Source organism: Sus scrofa, chromosome 8, assembly GCF_054392235.1.
Source record: "Sus scrofa isolate SSC_HxYL_T2T_F1_AM1 chromosome 8, Sscrofa_HxYL_maternal_Yorkshire_Landrace_v2.0, whole genome shotgun sequence".
NCBI lineage: Eukaryota > Metazoa > Chordata > Mammalia > Artiodactyla > Suidae > Sus > Sus scrofa.
The window spans coordinates 4,756,201-4,773,690 of NC_139390.1; the positions used below are offsets into that span (position 1 = coordinate 4,756,201).

Sequence of the window (17,490 nt, forward strand, 5' to 3'; positions counted from 1 at the left end):
GTGTTGAGAGGCCTCCGAAAGCGACATTTCTAAGTCACCCCTGCTTAGATAAGGCACAAGCACCCTGGGCTGAGCTCCCTGCTTATGTGGGGCCCCTGGGGTTCTGGGTGTGAAGGAACTGCCATCCCCACCAGCGACACGTGGTTGGAGGTTGAGAGGCGCACGAAGTGGGATGTATGCAGATGGAGCAAGGGCTCATCGGTCGGGCTCCACTTATTAAGTGCTTGCTGTATGTGTGAACACCTGCAGACTCAGGGCGCAGTGCAGTTTCCATAAATTCAGTGTCCTTCAGCTTTTCTTTCTTTTTTATTTGTATGTTTATGTTTTTGCTTTTTAGGGCCACACCCCCGGCGTATGGAATTTCCCAGGCTAGGGCTCGAATCAGAGCTGTGGCTGCTGGCGTACACCACAGCCACAGCAATGCGGGATCCGAGCCACATCTGCGACCACAGCTCATGGCAATGCCGGATCCTTGACCCACTGAGCAAGACCAGGGATAGACCCCGCAACCTCAGGGATACTAGTCGGATTCGTTTTCACTGAGCCACAATGGGAACTCCTCATCAGCTCTCCGAATGGGAGATACCTTTTAATTTTGTTCCTGTGGCTGAAAGCTTTCTAAGCGCTGATGCGGCTTTTCCTGCCTTCTAAGCAGAGCACTGGCTGGGTCTGAAGGCCTTGCAGGGCCTTTGGGCGGTCCTGCAGGGCACGATCCCCACTGGCTGGAGAAGCAGGTGTGCAAAGAGGGGACCCAGGGATGCTGTGGCGTGAGGAGGCTCCGTCACGTCCCTTCACTTTGATTAAACCCCAAGAAGCCCTTCATTTGTGGCCATGCGCCAAGTCTCCCTAAAAGCTGTTCAGCTAAGTGGGTGCAGAATCCGTTATGATTCATCAGGGGCTCCATCCCGTTTGCCAAGGGTTAGGAGAACCACATGATGGTGGCTCAGGGCTCTTTTCTGAGTGGTGCTGGGGTGGGGGCAGGTGTCTGATTCTCACACCTTCTTTTCTTTTCCTTGTACCCACACTCCTGCCGAGAACCGTTCAGAGTGTCTTCCTTCTAGTTCATGGAGGCTTCACTGGGGGGCGTCCCCTCTAGTTTTTAATCCCCATTTGGGGAGAATCTGCAGCTTCCGCAGAAGGGAAGCCGAGAGGCCACCGAGCTGGGTGGGCAGAGCCTGATATTAAACTTGGGGAGACGGGGCATGACTCCTGACCCAACACTGACTCGCTGTGTGGCCTTGGGCAAGTCACCGTGCAATTCTGTTCTCCTCTTTCACCAAGTGTGAATACTCCTCCCCTCACCACTTGTTGGCCGGAGGTTAGAGAGGGTTTGTAGAGAGGCAACGATCTGCCTGCCGAGATGGCCCCTGAACAGTAGCATTTGTTGGTACTGCAGCAGGTGACTCCTCAGGTTCCCACGTGGAGGGTTGTGCCAGCTATCTGTGCATACCTCTCTTTTTTTGTGTGTGCTTTTTAGGGCTGCACCTGCAGCATATGGAAGTTCCCAGGCTAGGTGGGGTCCAATCGGAGCTACACCTGCCGGCCTACACCACAGCCACAACAACTCAGGGTCTGAGTCTTGTCTGTGACCTACACCACAGCCCACCACGACGCCAGATCCTTAACCCACTGAGCAAGGCCAGGGATCGAACCCTCATCCTCATGGATACTAGTCAGGTTTGTTACTGCTGAGCACGACGGGAACTCCCTGCGCATGCCCGTTCTGCATGTTCCTCATGCTGGACGCTATCCATCTTTCAAAGCTAGTGCAGATGGACCCTGGGAAGGGCTGAGAAGAGCGTCCTACAGTTGGTGTTCCTTAGCGGTTCCCTGCGCGTGGTATAAGGCTTGGGGGTAACTTCTCCAAACCCTCTTCCCTACCGCTCCTGGCATTGGCCATGAGCTTGGAGGTGGACAGAGGGAGGATTAGCCCAGACAGGATTCTGTACAGGAAGGCGGGAATTATGGAGAGAGGGGAGCTGGCAATGAGAAGCAGCGGCCGCGGCCGCAGCCGTAGTGCTGGTGCAAATGCTGGAAACGCGTTTCCTGCGGGCTCGCCATGGCCCTGGCGCTGTGCTTTGGCGAGACCTGCTTCCGTTCCAGGGTGGCCAGTGAGTGATGCCCACGCCCTGTGGAAGAGCCCCAGCTGGAGTCCCGTCACCTTTGTGCCCCAACCCCCCTGGACCAGCCAGGGGTCCCGAAGAGCAGGGAGTTCTGCTTCCGCACCTGCGTGTGGATTCTCTTTGGGACCAGACCGTGTGGGCCCCGAAGGAACGTTTTCCTGTTTTCATCTTTGATGTTTTTATGTAACTTAGAAAAATTAGTATTGGGGCCAAATCCCAAGAGAGTGGAACAACTGGATTTTTTTTTTTTTTTTTTGAAATAAAAGTTGCTCAGAGTCAGATGTAGTGGTTCAGCCATGGAGGCTGTTGACTCTGTCCTGGTCTGGCTGAGTCTCCCCACCTCCCAACCCCCGGCCCCTGGACACATCTCCTGATGCTGGTTCCAACAGATGAGACAGAGCTGACACCACAGGGCTAAGGCTTCAAAATTCTTCTTCTTCCGTCCGCACCTGTTGGAACTTGCTCTCCTTCTGGAGGAGGTTTGCTGGTACCAAGCACATAGGGACAGAAGCAATGGGCAGCCTGTCTAGGAAAGCTCTGGCCACCACCCGCCTCCCCACCGTGAATCCTTCCCTGCAGGCTTTCGGGGGACAAGGGGGGTTACTTGCCAGGAGGTTAAGTAGCTTTTCTGAGGCTGGTGCTCACAACTGTTTCAAACAGGGCCCCAGGTTGCCTGTCTGTGTCCACCCGCCTGGGTGACGTAACAGAGTCCACAGATCAGAGCAAAGATTCATTTCTCCCAGTTCCGAAGGCTGGGTGTCTGAGGTCCGGTGGTGGGCAGGGTGGGTTCTCCTGAGGCCTCTCTCCTGGGGTGTAGACGGCCGTCTTCTCCCTGTGTCCTCACACACTTGTCCCTCTGCATGTCTGTGTCCTGATACCTCTTCTTCCAAGGACGCCAGTCACATTAGATCAGGGCCACTCTGAGAGCCTTGCATTACCATAATGACGCCTTTGAAGGCCCATCTCCAAATCTAGTCACGTTCTCAGGTGCTGTGGGGGTGAGGACTCCCAACATAAGGATTTGAGGGAGTCACCGTTCAGGCCACAGCAGGGTGTCTGAAGACGTGCAGCGCTAAGGGCACTCTCCCCTCTGCCTCCTCGCCGTCGCTCACCTCTCTGTCCCCAGGGCGGTTGCCAAAAGTGTATGAAGTCATTCCAGAGTGACAGGCTGCTCAGAGAACCCTTTGCCACTTGATGTCAATGCCAGTCTCACTGCTGATGGGTTCAGCTCTGCCACCGCCTCCCCCTGGAAGCCTTCCTGGATAACCAGCCTGGTGAAATGGCCCGCCTCGTGCTCCCCACCACCCTGTGTGAACTGGATGATAGCCACCTGCTTCTATGCTTTTCCTCCTTGTTAGGCTGTGAGCCCCTGGAGGGCGGGGATGCTGCCTGAGTCATCTCTGCCCGCCCAGTGCCCCGCGCGGGCCCTGCCTCAGAAGCGTTCACCTAATACAACTGGAGCCGCTCAGTTGACCGCCATTTTGTTTTTCTTTTAAGAACCAAAGGCCGTCTCTGTTGTTTGTCTCCAGACAAATAGGAGAGAACCTCATTGTTCCCGGCGGAGTGAAGACCGTTGAGGCCAATGGGCGGATGGTTATTCCCGGAGGTATTGATGTCAACACGTACCTGCAGAAGCCATCCCAGGGGATGACGGCCGCTGATGACTTCTTCCAAGGGACCAAGGCAGCGCTGGTGGGCGGGACCACGATGATCAGTGAGTGGTACCCCCTCTCTTAGGACATAGCTTGTGAATTCTGCATCCCCAGCATCTTGAGCAACACCAGGCTCTCTGCTCGGGTACCTGGTGTGCAGGTGGCTAAAGTTTTGAAACCAGTGATATAGGTATTATGACAGATGGGGAAGCAGAGGCTCAAGGAGGTGAGATAAGTGGCTGAAGTTCGCACAGTTGGAGAGTGGTTGTATTAGTCAGTATTGCTGTGATAATGCTGCGTAACAAACAGTCCCCAAACTTCAAGCACACACTTGTTTTTCTTATTCAGGGGTCTGCAGGAATAGAAGCAGGACTGAAATGGGTCTGCTTTAGGCTGTGGGTTGGGTTTGGGTGGGCACCATGGACCTCCCATTCTGGAATCAATGACCAACTCAGCTGTGCTCTTCTCCAGGTGGAAGGCACACGTGCCAGAAGGGAACTTCCTCTCCTTTGTTCTGCCTCATGTCTTGCCCACACACTGTGACTTCCGCCCTCGTTCTCTTGGCCAAAGCAAATCACACGGCCAAATCCAGAGTCCCTGAAATTGCATTCTGCCCACAGTGAACCATGGTGACAGTGGGAAGGGAAAAAAGACCTGTGGACAACTAACGCCATCTCCCACAGTGGTCCGCCTGGGATGCCGGACTCTTTCTCCTCTGCTCTTTGCAGCCAGATTGTTGTATTTTTTTAATAGCTGCTTTTGTTTGGATGCCATTTTAATAAGCATTTTTGATTAAATAAGCAGCCGTTTATTTGACGGGTTCTTTCAACAGGTAGGCTCTATGTCTTGATAGCTTGTCCCTGACCTGGGGACACCCCTGCCCATCTCCCCATCATAGGAGTTCCTCTGGAAGCACACTCTGCCTGGAGTCCGCCACCATGGACAGAGCTCGTGCGTCAGAGCTCCCGGTCCCCTGGATCCAGGAGGGTGTGGCCCAGCCCAGGGGGGTCAAGCACCATCCCGATTCCTTTTCCAAAAAGCAGCCCTGGGTCTGCCGGTTGAGGAAGAGGGAGGAGCCAAGATTTTGGACTTGGTCCCAGCTGCCAGGGTTTGCACTGGTCACCACCATGGGACAGTTAGCCTCTGTGGGTCTCAGCTTCTGAATCAGTGATGTGGACTTTGCAGGGTACCCCTGCCTCCGTGTGTGCCTCCTTAGCCCTGTGCATGGCATCTGTGCATGGTGGAGCTGGGACATTCTAAGAGGTGGCGATGGAAGTTTCAGGCTCAGAGGACCTGTGTGGGGTAGAGGACAGAGCCCTGGATGAGGCATCAGGATCCCTGCCATTCCCCTCTGCTCTTGTCCCATCGCCAGCCACGAAACCCGTGGGGGGTCCTTTCACCAACCCTGGGGGGCCTCATCCTCCCCAGGTACAAAAGGGTGGTTTTCCAAGTGTGTTTCCTGGAGCACCAAGAACCAGGAAAGCAGCATGAACAGCACACTTGGGAGGCCTGCAGGGGGCGGGGCAGGGAGTTCTGAGTCCCCGCCCCATTTCTTCATTCAACAGATATTTGTTGAGGGTTGTTCCACACCAGGCACTGTGCTAGGTGATGGGGGAGAAGGAGCAAAGCAGACGGGATGCTTGTTCTCCAGGGGCTCACCGTCCATAAGAGTTGCTCATCACCCACACAAGTGACCAGAAGCAGATTAGAACTGCCGAAAAGAGTGAGACAGGGCTTGAAACTGCAGGGCTCAGGGCTCAGGGGAGGCTTCCCTGAAGAAGTGGCATTCATGCATCGATCTGAAGGAAGAGTGGGAGTTAGCTGGGTGAAGAGGGAGGAGGGGAGCAGAGCACTGGGAAGCAGGCACAGCATGTGCAAAGGCCCTGTGGTGGGGGAACACATCTTGTATTTAAGAGACTGCAAGAAAGCCTGGGAGGCAAGGGTGCAGAGATCGAGGGCTGGAATGCTGTGAGATGAGGCTTCGAGGAAAGGAGGTCCTGGGCCTTGATGGCCGAGATAAGAATTTTGGTCTTTTCATTTGGGCAATGAGCAGCCATGGAGGGAGATTAAGCAGGAAGTGATGTAATCTGTTTTAAAGAGATCAGAATTGGGAATTCCTGTCGTAGGTCAGTGGAAACGAATCCGACTAGCATCCATGAGGACACAGGTTCGATCCCTGGCCTTGCTCAGTGGGTTAAGGATCCAGCATTGCTGTGGCTGTGGTGTAGGCCAGCCGCTATAGCTCTGATTCAGCCGCTAGCCTGGGAACCTCCATATGCCACCGGTGTGGCACTAAAAAGACAAACAAAAAAAAAATCAGAGTAGAGTGGCCTAGATTGAGTGTGACAAGACCAGTGGGAAGTGCTTAGAGTCGTTCCACTGAGAGATGAGGGTGCTGTGACCAGGAGGTGGCAGGTCCAGGGACATGTCAGAGGGAAATCAGTAGTTCTTGGTGACGGATCAGCAGTGGGGGCATGTGAGGGAAAAGAAGGGTCAAGAGGGGGGACTTCCTGGCTTCTAGCTTGCGCAGCTGTAAGGTGCCAGCCTTTACAGCTGGGGTGGGGGAGGGGACGATGTCACATGAGGTTTTGGACATTTTAATCTTAAGGACTTTTGGGATCGTCCTGGTAGAGAAGCCAGGGAAACAGCAGCGTTTAGATTTGCGTGGCTGGGAGGGGGTGATACATTTGAATGAGTAGCCGCATAGAAAGTTCTAGGACTGAGCTCTAAGGATTTTGATCACTTAATGGCCAAGTAGAAGAGGGAGAGTCTTCAAGGAGACCGATGAAAAAATGGCCACAGAAGTGGGACAAAAAGCCAGAAAGCCATGTTGCCATGGCAGCCACGGAGGAAGGAGTTCCAAGAAGGAGGGAGTGATTCACTGCCCTGAGAGGTAGAGTGAGAACCGAAGGTCCGATTAGCAAAGGCTGGAGTTGGAGGTGAGGGGAGAGTGGAGACTGCTCTTTCCAGCCGTCTGGCCATGAAGGATGGAGGTTAGAAGCAGGGCAGTAGCTGGAGGGATATGTGAAGCCCCGTGAGGTGTAAAAGACGAGTGTCTCCCCTTTGATCTGCCTTACATTTCGGATTTTATTTGGAAAAGGGCTGATGGCATTCATATTCTTTTCGTCTCTAAGGTCCTTTTCACCTTGGCGTTTTATGCCTATGAGGTCACGTGGAGTAACAGGAAGGAGTTCAGACTCTGCCACTGACTGGACTCTGAGAAGCGTCTCCCTACTGCTTCCTAGTTGTGTGACCTTGGGCAAATCTTCCAGCCTCTTTGAGCCTCGGTTGCTTCCTCTGCACAACGAGGATATTACTGTTCATGTCACAGGGTAGTTGTGAGGGTTGAATGAGATCATTCGTATGAAGCCTTTGTGGCGGTATCTGACACCTGGTCAGCATTTGATACATAATCATGATGCTGATGGTGAGGATGAAATGACAGGAGCCATGGTGGGGACAGCAGTGGTCAGGAAGACTAACGATGGTGGTGACAGCATCACTGCGGATAGTCGTGATTAGGAGTGGGTAGAATGGTGGCGGTGTTGATGTTGATGGTGGGAGTGGTGATGAAAGGGACGGTGATGAGGAGGGTGTTGATCTTGATGATGTCAGTGGTGGTGATGAGGATAATGACCATGGCGATGGTGGCGATGGGGTGATGGGGTGGATGGTCATGCTGCTATTAGAGATGATGGTGATGGTGATGAAGATGGTGATGGTGGTGATGGTGATGAAGATGGTGATGGTGGTGATGGGGTGATGGGGTGGATGGTCATGCCACTATTAGAGATGGTGGTGATGGTGGTGATGGTGATGAAGATGGTGATGGTGGTGATGAGGCAGGGAAGAGGCTCTCACTGGAACAGCTTGGGTCCCCCACATCTTGGAATGTGACACACCTTTTTCTGTCCCAGTTGACCATGTTGTCCCTGAACCTGGGTCCAGCCTGCTGACCTCCTTCGAGAAATGGCATGAAGCAGCTGACACCAAATCCTGCTGTGACTACTCCCTCCACGTGGACATCACCAGCTGGTACGATGGCGTCCGGGAGGAGCTCGAGGTGCTGGTGCAGGACAAAGGTCAGTTAAAGGCCAGGGATGGGGCACCGTTCTGGAACTCAGTTCCTTTGCTGGGTCTGAGTTGTGGAGTTCGAAATCCCTTTATCTGCATTTGCTATGAGCCCAACTGTGAGCTGTACCCTGCCGTGTACACAATGGAAAAATTGGACCCTCCTTAAAGAGTCTGTCTTCTCCTCCTTCCGGCTCCACGGAGGGTCCTCCTCTTCACAGAAGAAAGCCTGATTTCCTTAGCCTGGCACACCCTGATCTAGTCCCACTTTCCTCCGCCTACTGTGTATTCATCTGGGTACTTATTTCTTAGATGCTGTCCCCTAAACCCCGCTACACCCCTGGGCCTTAGCTCTTGCTATCTCAGCATCTCTTATCAGGGGCCCTTTCTTCTATTCTGCTAACCAGCTCAACTATCACCTCCTCCAGTTTCCCCAATCATAATTTCCCCAATTATGTCTGTTTATCTTTGCATCCACCCCTGCTCCCCTCTTTGTGGGCTCCCATAAGACATCTCCGTGCAGTGCAGGTACTTTACAGTGTGCACGATCCCAAAGGGGGCTGAATTGAACTGAAGACCCACAGAAGCAAAGAACAAGAGAACAGAATGAACCAGTGGTCCCTCCAGAAAGGGGCAGTTCTGAGGCTCTCTGAGGAGGCAGCCTCAGTTGAATGAGATGCTTCAAGGAGAGATGGGGTGTCTTTAATTTTTAAAATATATGTGCTGTGTTTTCCTATAAAAGTATCATTACCACAATACAAAAAAAAAGTGCAGAATATCAAGGGAAAGGAATTTTTTTTCCTTTGGTCCTACCCACAGTCTCTGTTTACCATTAATGCTTAGGCTTATTGCTTTCCATCCCCTATCTATTTAGATGGTTTTTTCTTTATATAGCTATGAGGTAGCAGCTATTCGGAATTTTTTTTTTCACGTAACATTTTATGAGTAATCATTACTCTTCATTAATAGCTTTCTAATGGCTCATGATATGCAATGTAATGGTTAATTAGCTTAACCATTTCCTTTTTATTGGACACGTAGGGTTTCTGTTTACTTTACTGTAAATTGTGTTTGCTGAACGTCTTCGTATATACACATTTGTTTGCATTTTTAATTATTTCCTTAGATTTCCAGAAATGGAATTACAGGGGTCAAGGTTTTTAACATTTTGCAAGCTGGTGACACTTACCGTCAAATTGCTTTCCCTCAAAATGCACCCACTTGTCTGCCCACAGCCCCATGTCTCTCGCTCCCTGCGTGTTTGCACCCTTGGGTGTTATTGCTTTTACAATAATCATTGCTAATTTGATGAATAAAAATCAGCCTACCGTTGAATATTGCAGTTCTTTAACTGCTAAAGCCGTTAAATATTTGGGGTATGTTTTTCCTTTATGTGAATATCCGTTGTGTTCCTTGCTCATTTACCAGCTTGGGCTGTATCCCAAAGGCTTTATGCCCTCATTAAAGTTGCTATGAATCACACTTAAAAAAATTTTTTTGGCCACACCCCTGGCATGCGGTAGTTCCTGGGCCAGGAATCGAACGCATACCACAGCAGCGACTCAAGCTGCAGCACTGCTGTGACAACACTGGATCCTTAACCTGCTGTGCCACAGGGGAGCTCTGTAAGTCACACTCTTGTTTTGTACAGACTCATAGCGCAGGAGTTCCCAGGTGGCTCAAGGGGTTAAGGATCTGGCATTGTCACTGCACTGGCTCAGGTCACTGTTGTGGCGCCAGTTCTATTTCTGGGAACTTCCACATGTTATGGGCGTAGCCAAAAAAAAAAAAAAAAGAAAAAGAAAAGAAAAGAAAAGAAACGGAATCATAGTACAGGGGAATTTACAATGTTGTCGCTTGCCTTCTTCACCCAACACGAAATCCTGAGCAGTTTTCCATGTCACCTCAGGGGCTTCGTCACATCCGCTTTAATAGCCTGACTATGAACGGGAACGTGGAGAGGGGTCAGGGTCACAGAGCCATCATCAGAGTGCCACAGCTCTGTCGCCGAGGGGGCTTTGCAGGCCATATTTATTGCATTGTCCCGAAAGAGCTCATTTCTTCCCTGATAGAAACTTACAAAGAAAATACTTAAAATTTTAAGGTACACCTGATGGATTTTAAATGTCTTGTCAGCACTGGGAAATGCTTTTTATTGTTTTAGGTTTTGGAATTGGTACGTGTTTATTGAAACAGTATGATAGTATCTAAAGGCAAAAGTGATTATTTGGTGTTTGTCCTTCCAGGCGTTTTTCCTACTTTTATATGAAACCTTTGAATGTGTATATACATATTCTGTTTTTATTTTATTTTTATTTTTTTTTGTCTTTTTGCTATTTCTTTGGGCCGCTCCCGCGGCATATGGAGGTTCCCAGGCTAGGGGTTGAATCGGAGCTGTAGCCCCCGGCCTATGCCAGAGCCACAGCAACGCAGGATCCGAGCCGCGTCTGCAACCTACACCACAGCTCATGGCAACGCCGGATCGTTAACCCACTGAGCAAGGGCAGGGACCGAACCCGCAACCTCATGGTTCCTAGTTGGATTCGTTAACTACTGCGCCACGACGGGAACTCCCCCATATTCTGTTTTTATATGTGTACTCACATATTCATAAATTTTATATCAGTGGAACTATAATATATGTCATATTCTGCAGTATGTTTTTTTTTTTACTCAATAAAATGTCAAGGGCCACCAGACCCCCTCTGCTTAGCAGCTGTGTGACCTTGGGCCAGTCCCTCAACCTCTCTGTGCCTCAGGTTCCCCATCTGAGAAATGAAGGTAATTAAAGGGTCATTTTGAAGATCAAATGAGCATGTAAAGTGCTCATAGAACAATGCTGGCCTGTGGTAAGGACCCTATATATATTATGAGTTTATCGTCATTCCGTGGCAATACGGATCTCATTTCTCAGAAGACCCTTGGAATTTTCCATTTTTTTCAGGCGGTCCTGGGTTGAGTTCTCTCCCACTGGTGAATTTAAGAAATTGTATTGTCAGGGCTCCCAGGGTGGGAACTAGGAGAGGCAGAGATGGGCCTGCAGAAAGTGAGTGGATGTTAGTTTCCTATGGCTGCTATAACCAGACCCACCGGTTTATGGTTTCAAACAGCACAAGTGACAATTCTGGAGGTCACAAGTCTGAACTGGGTCTTAGGGCCTGACATCCAGGCGTGGCGGCCCTTTCCATCCAGAGGCTCCAGGGTGGAATCCTCCCTTGCCTTTCCCAGCGCCTGGAGGCTGCCCACGTTCCTCGGCCCACGGCCCTGCCCCATCCCTCCGGCCTCTGCTTCCATCGTCACGTCTCCATCTCTGACCCTGGCGATGACATTGAACCCACCCTCGTAGTCCAGGATGACCTCCCATCTCAGGGTCCTCAATCTAAGTCCAGCTGCCGAGCTCCTTTGCCTGGGGCGGGAGGGGGATGTGTTCATGGATTCTGGGGATCGGGGCATGGGTATCTTTAGGGACCATTATTCTGCCTCAGAATCAACCCCTCTGAGTGAAACAAAGGAAGTGGGATTGGCCTAAAACCTGGTGTCCTTCAAGTTCATTCTGAGCAAGGGCAAGGGGGCGTCATAGCCCATGGACCAGGCATTGGGTGTTGCTCCCACGCCCTTGAGCTGGGTGGCTGGCCTCATGGAAAGGGATGCGCACAGGGCTGGCACTGAGGGGGTCACTGCCTGTGGCTCTCCCAGCCTCCGGGGGAGGGCTGGAGGAGGGGTTCTTCATTCCTGAACAAGGACCTGGGTGTTGATCACAGTACCCACGGCAGGCAGGCTGTTTCCCATCGTTTTGCTGTTTCAAATGGCACCGGGTCAGAACACCTTTGTAAGGTTGTCCATATTTGCTGATGCACGTATTTCTATAGAGCAAATAGCTAAGTGTGGATGCTGGGTGCTCCGGCCCTTCACCCGTGTGGGAGCTCTTAGAGGGGGTGGGGTGCAGAGTGAGGACAAAAGTGGCCGGCTGCCAGGAGCACAGGACAAGTGCCAGTGAGAGTGAGCCCGGCCGGCTCCCCTGACCTGCACGAGGCGGGCAAGTGGCTGGCCGGCTCCGTCTCTAACTTGGTTTCCTCTTCTGTGACTGGGCAGCTTGGCTGTTCTCTGCCTCTCGCCCTCAAGCGCACAATGAAACAACTTGTCACCTGGCTTCCAGGAAGCAGCAGGATGTAGAATGGGCTGCCAGGTCCGAATCCTGCCCTCACATGTCTTGGCCGTGTGATGCTGGGCATGTCACCAAGCGGATCCCTCTGAGCTCGCCCCGTGGTCCCTCATCAGAGTTCTGGGACCTGGCGTGAGACCTGGTCTGAGCTCCGTATTAATTCTCCGGTCAAAAGAAGGAAAAACAACCCAACATCAAAGGAAGATCGGCTGAAAAAAATGGGGCCCATCCTTACGCAGCAATGCTGTTCAGCCCTGAAAAGGAGGGGCTTCTGACACCTGCTGCAACATGGACACACCTTGAGGACATTAAGTCCAGGGAAGTAAGCCAGTCTCAGGACAGAGGCTGTATGACTGGGCTCGTATGAGGTGCCCAGAGTCCCCCAGGGCATAGAGAGAGAGTAGAATGGGGGTGGGGCGTCCCAGGGCTGGGGGAGGGGGGATGCGGTGTGAGTGTTTAGTGGGGACAGTTTCAGTGTCACCAAGATGAAGAGTGGGGAAATGGAGTCTACCTTTTTTGTATTTTTGTCTTCTTAGGGCCAAACTCTCGGCATATGGGGAGTCCCAGGCTAGGGGTTGCATCAGAGCTGCAGGTGCTGGCCCACCCCACAGCCACAGCCATGCCAGATCCAAGCCACGTCTCTGACAGCTCACAGCAACACCAGATCCTTAAGCCCCTGAGCGAAGCCAGGGATCGAACCTGCATCCTCATGGATACTAGTTGGGTTCGTGAACCGCTGAGCCGTGACGGGAACTCTGGATTCTACCTCTTGATAAGGGTCACTGCAAAAGTTTCGTGAAACTTTAAAATATTCACCAGCCTGTTTAGTTTCTTTCTGCCTCCTACTTCTGCGTGGAATTCTCCTCTTTGTTTGTTCATTGCTTATTCCCAGTAGAATATAGACAGGGATCCTTCCTACCTCGTTCACAGCCGTGTCTTTAGCTTCGAGAATGGCGCTCACACGTGATAAGTACTCAGTCAATATTTGATGAGTGGGAAAATAAATATTCCACGAGAAGGGCTTCTGAGTCTCCTAAGTTTGGGAAATGCTCCCTCTCTATTTTCTTCTTGAATATTCGTAAGACATATTGTCATGTTAAAATCTGTGAGAAGCCCTTCAGTCAAGAAACCTGTATATCAGGTCTGTTTTGGGGTTTTTTTTTCGGTCTTTTTATGGCTGCACCTGCAGCATATGGAGGTTCCCAGGTTAGGTGTCAAATTGGAGCTGCAGCTGCCAGCCTACACCACAGCCACAGCAATGCGGGATCAGAGCTGCATCTGCAACCTACACCACAGCTCACAGCAACACCAAATCCTTAACCCACTGAGCGAGGTCAGGGATCCAACCCGAGTCCTTGTGGATACTAGTTGGGTTTGCTACTGACAGGAACTCCCTGTATATTGTTAACGAATCCCGTTTTTCTTCATGCATGTGTAGATCTCAGCTTTCCTGTGTTTGATCACAGATGAGAGACTCACTCCAGAGCTTGGCTCCAGCTAAACGGAGCAGATTTGCTTTGGGGATAGAGACGCATCTCCTGGAATCCCATGCCAAGGAACCTTCTTGCCCTCGTCCCTGCTTTGCTCTTTCTGCCAGCTCTGCTCTCCCCGCTCACGCTGGACCTGCCTTCTCCAGTCCGCAGTCCCCGTGGCGGAGGGCAGCCCAGCCTGTATGGGTAGACACCTGTTTCACACATTGGTCCCTTGGTATCACTTGGCTTCTGTCCCTCCTCTGGCTCAGCTGTGCATCTGTTGGGGGCCCAGCCCTGGACTAACCATCTGGGATCCCTGACCACGTGGTCTGAACATGGCCAAGGTCACTGGATGGATGGGGAAGAGGGTATTTGGCTAGGACATGTAAGACGGTTCTGGGAACTGGAGGGTATTCTGAATGAGTTGACATCCCCCCAGTAGGTGTCCAGTACAATCCTTGTGAATCGGTGGTCTGTGCAGCCTCTCTGGAGAGGAACTGTGATGATGGCATTTGGGAAATTGGCAAGTTTTGTATGTCCCAAGGTATTTACTTCCTGGTATGTGTGAGTAGTGCAATTATCAGGCCAAAGATAGACAAACATTTCCACCTCCTGATGTGGGTTGTGCCAATTTCACTGTCACTTGCTGTGGAAGAGGGACTCATTTTGATGCACAGTCACTAGCATTGAGCTGCATATTCTAAAATGTGCTGCAACATTGAGGCTTTCATCTGAATTGCTTTGATTACAAGGAAAACTCTATCTCGTTTCTATCTTTGTTAGCCATTTTAAAAAAATTGTCTAGAAATTTTGTGGTCTTTTTTTGCTTCTTTGCTTTTATTTTAAACTTTTAAAATATAGGATAAAATAGATACAGAAAACCACCCACGTCAAAAATATGGCTTGGAGTTCCTGCCGTGGCTCAGGGAGTTAACAATATGGCTTGTCTCTGTGGAGGCACCAGTTTGATCCCCGGCCCAGCACACTAGGTTAAAGATCCAGTGTCTCTGCAGCTGTGGCATAGGTCACAGTGCCAGCTCACATTCTGTTCCTGGCTCTGGGAACTTCCATATGATTCAGGGGCAGCCGAAAAAGAAAGAAATAATATGTGGCTTTATGAATTACAAGACTACCCTCCCCAAATAAGAAATAAAACTTTGCCCAAACATAGATGCCCAGCCCTCTAATGGGCTTCATTATAATCAAAACTCCCTCTTTCTCCCCCAAAGTAAGCACTGTGATGTTTTTAAAATAACAGGTTTTTTTTTTCTAAAAAAAACTTTTGTTAAATTTGTTGCAGATATGTTCATGTTGATTGCTTGCCTTTTATTTTGAGTTTTTAAGAATTAACTGACAAAAGTTTTCTGTTTATAACAAATAAAATCTGTCATGACTTTGAAGAAAGCTTCAAATCTGGAATAGCTGCACCCCCATTCCCCCAGCCACAAGAATCAGTACTAGGGCATATTTATAATTCTGCCAGTTCATTATTTCTGCTTTTATTTGTATTGTGTACTTCTAATTTCTGGTGAAGTTTCATTTTCTTCTTTTAAAAATTCTTAGTGTAGGAGTTCCTGTTGTGGCCCAGTAAGAATGAACCTGACTGGTATCCATGAGGATGAGAGTTCAATCCCTGGCTCCACTCAGTGGGTTAAGGATCTGGTGTTGCCATGAGCTGTGGTGTAGGTCACGAACGTGGCTTGGATCTGGTGTTGCTGTGGCTGTAGCATAGCTGGCAGCTGTAGCTCCAGTTCGACCCATAGCCTGGTAACCTCCATGTGCTGCAGGTGTAGCCCTAAGAAAAAAAAGAGATACTTAGTGTAGAAGCTTGCTCAGTTGATATATCCCTCTCCTCCCCTTGAACAAATAATGAAGTATTTAAGGCTATGACTTTACCTCTTACTATGGTTTTACCTGTCACCCATTGGTAGTTCTTCTGCATCTATGTATATCCTGAGTCTTTGTTTTTGTATTTAAGTATATGTGATTAAATAGAGACAGATACTTGTATGTTAATCTCAGAATATTATTTTTTCTTTCAATCTTTCCTGATCTTCTGGGGAAGAAGAAGTTCGTTGCCATGGTCTTACAGACAAAAGATTTTTTGGCTTGTCCTCACTGTTGCTTAGTGTAAAAGAAGTCTCAATCCCATTTAGTACTTTTGCCCTAATTTCTTTTTCTTATTCAAGTGATTCCTGATCCCCCCAACAGACATTAATTGCATAGCACATGCAGGTTTGCAAGAGAAAATAAAGTGTCAGATGTGGTCCCCATTCTCAAGCCACTCGAAGGCATATTAGAGAGCAGTCCTCTCCACTCCGCCTGCTCTCTGTTGGCTGCACAGTACGTCCTGTCATTTCAGCCTTTTCAGATCCTCACCCCCTCTCCATCCCTGAGGCCACACCCCCACCCCCGCCAGCTCAGAGCCTCAGCCCACCTGTCCCTTTTGCCTTCAACATTCTCCAGCTCATCTCCACTTCCCCGTACTGTTCTCTGCACCCATCCTCCTTCTGGAACAGTCCTTCTGAGACTAAAAAATTCTGATCATGTGATTCCCTTGATTTAAAAGCACATGTTCTCCTAGATAGTAGTGATGGCTGTGCACCATGGTGAATGCACTAAATGCCAAAGAATTGTCCTCTTAAGTGGTTGTGATGGTTAATTTGGTTATGCGTATTTTACCAAAATTAAAAAAAAATAGTGATTAAAAAAAACCCTACATGCTCCTTTTGCTTCAGCCACAGGACACTTTCTAGTATCACACACTCATGTCCTTTCATCCTCCTGAAGGTCAAGTCCAAGCCATGGATGCCCATCCCTCTCAGTCCACATTCTACCCCTCTCCCTCCGCCTCTTCCTCTTCCCCCTCCTCTTCCTTCTTCAGACTCAGTTTGCTTGTGACCTTAGACCCTTGCTCACACCCCCAGGCTGGCTTAGGTGCCCCCCCCACCGTTGTGAATTCTCATGGCACACTTCTGTCTTAGTTGTGCTTGTGCTTATCGATTTACTGGAAAGACTTGTTCCTTCTTCTTCAATGCATTTTTCCACTCTCTTTTTGTCTCGAAACAGGTGTCAATTCCTTCCAAGTCTACATGGCCTATAAGGATCTCTACCAAATGTCAGATAGCCAGGTAGGTCCCTGCACACCCTCTGCCTTGCCTGGGTAGGAACGGGCCAGCCTTGTCAAGTAAGGCGTTGTGGAGCAGGGGAGATGTCAGAGCAGACTGGAGAAAGCTGTGTGTTCAATTCCTGGGTCTGCCATTAACCTGCCACGTGACCTGGGTCCGTCGCACCTCTTCCTGAGCCTGCATTCCTTTCAGGCTCCAAGAGTGGGGTGCAGCAGGTGGTCCCCTGCAAGGTGATCCCCCAACCTGGCTCAGCCTCATCTAAAGAGCTCACTAAAAATACAGGCTCTTAGATTCCGTCACGGATGCTAAGGGTAGGGTTCAGGAATCTGTACTAACTGAAAACTCTGCTGTTGATTCTGGAGCTCAGAGCAAGGGACCTGGAGGAAAGCCCTGGCTCTCCCTCCGGCCAGTTGCAAGTCACTTCCCTTCTCAGTTTTCTCATCTATACAGTGTGATTATTTCTGGCTCTTCCAACCTCAAGCCGTTGTTACGTGGATGAGATGAGCCAGAGAGGATGGTGGTAGAAGGAGAACAGGTGTGGGGATTTCAATTTATTGAGCATCTGGCCTTCTTACACCACTGGGACTCCTCTTCTGGTTTTATTATTATTGCTCTGCCCTCTGCTTATTGAAAATGTGGGATGGTGTCACGGCAAAGGGCATGGATGCTGGAGCTAGACTGCTTGGCGACAAGCCCTGGCCTTGCTGTGCAGCCTGGAGCCACTTTCCTAACCTCTCTGTGCTTTAGGCTCCTCATGGCACCTGCCTTAAAGAGATTGTCAGAGGATTAAATGACTTAATACAAGTAAAGCTCTAGGGCAGTGCTGGATACACAGCAGGTGCCATGCAAGGGTTAATACGCTGGTTTTCATTATTGCCATGG

General features: G+C 50.1%; 1 protein-coding gene across 3 annotated transcripts in view; it reads left to right on the forward strand.

The window, feature by feature from the left end:
• The window catches only part of CRMP1 (collapsin response mediator protein 1), a 71,451-nt gene that overhangs the window by 27,185 nt on the left and 26,776 nt on the right, over positions 1 to 17,490 (forward strand). For all 3 annotated transcript variants that reach the window (XM_021100983.2, XM_084971542.1, XM_021100984.2), the window contains exons 3-5: positions 3,653 to 3,837; positions 7,693 to 7,857; positions 16,550 to 16,611. In XM_021100983.2, the coding sequence (XP_020956642.1) occupies positions 3,653 to 3,837; positions 7,693 to 7,857; positions 16,550 to 16,611 (412 nt within the window). The remainder of the gene's footprint in view (positions 1 to 3,652; positions 3,838 to 7,692; positions 7,858 to 16,549; positions 16,612 to 17,490) is intronic.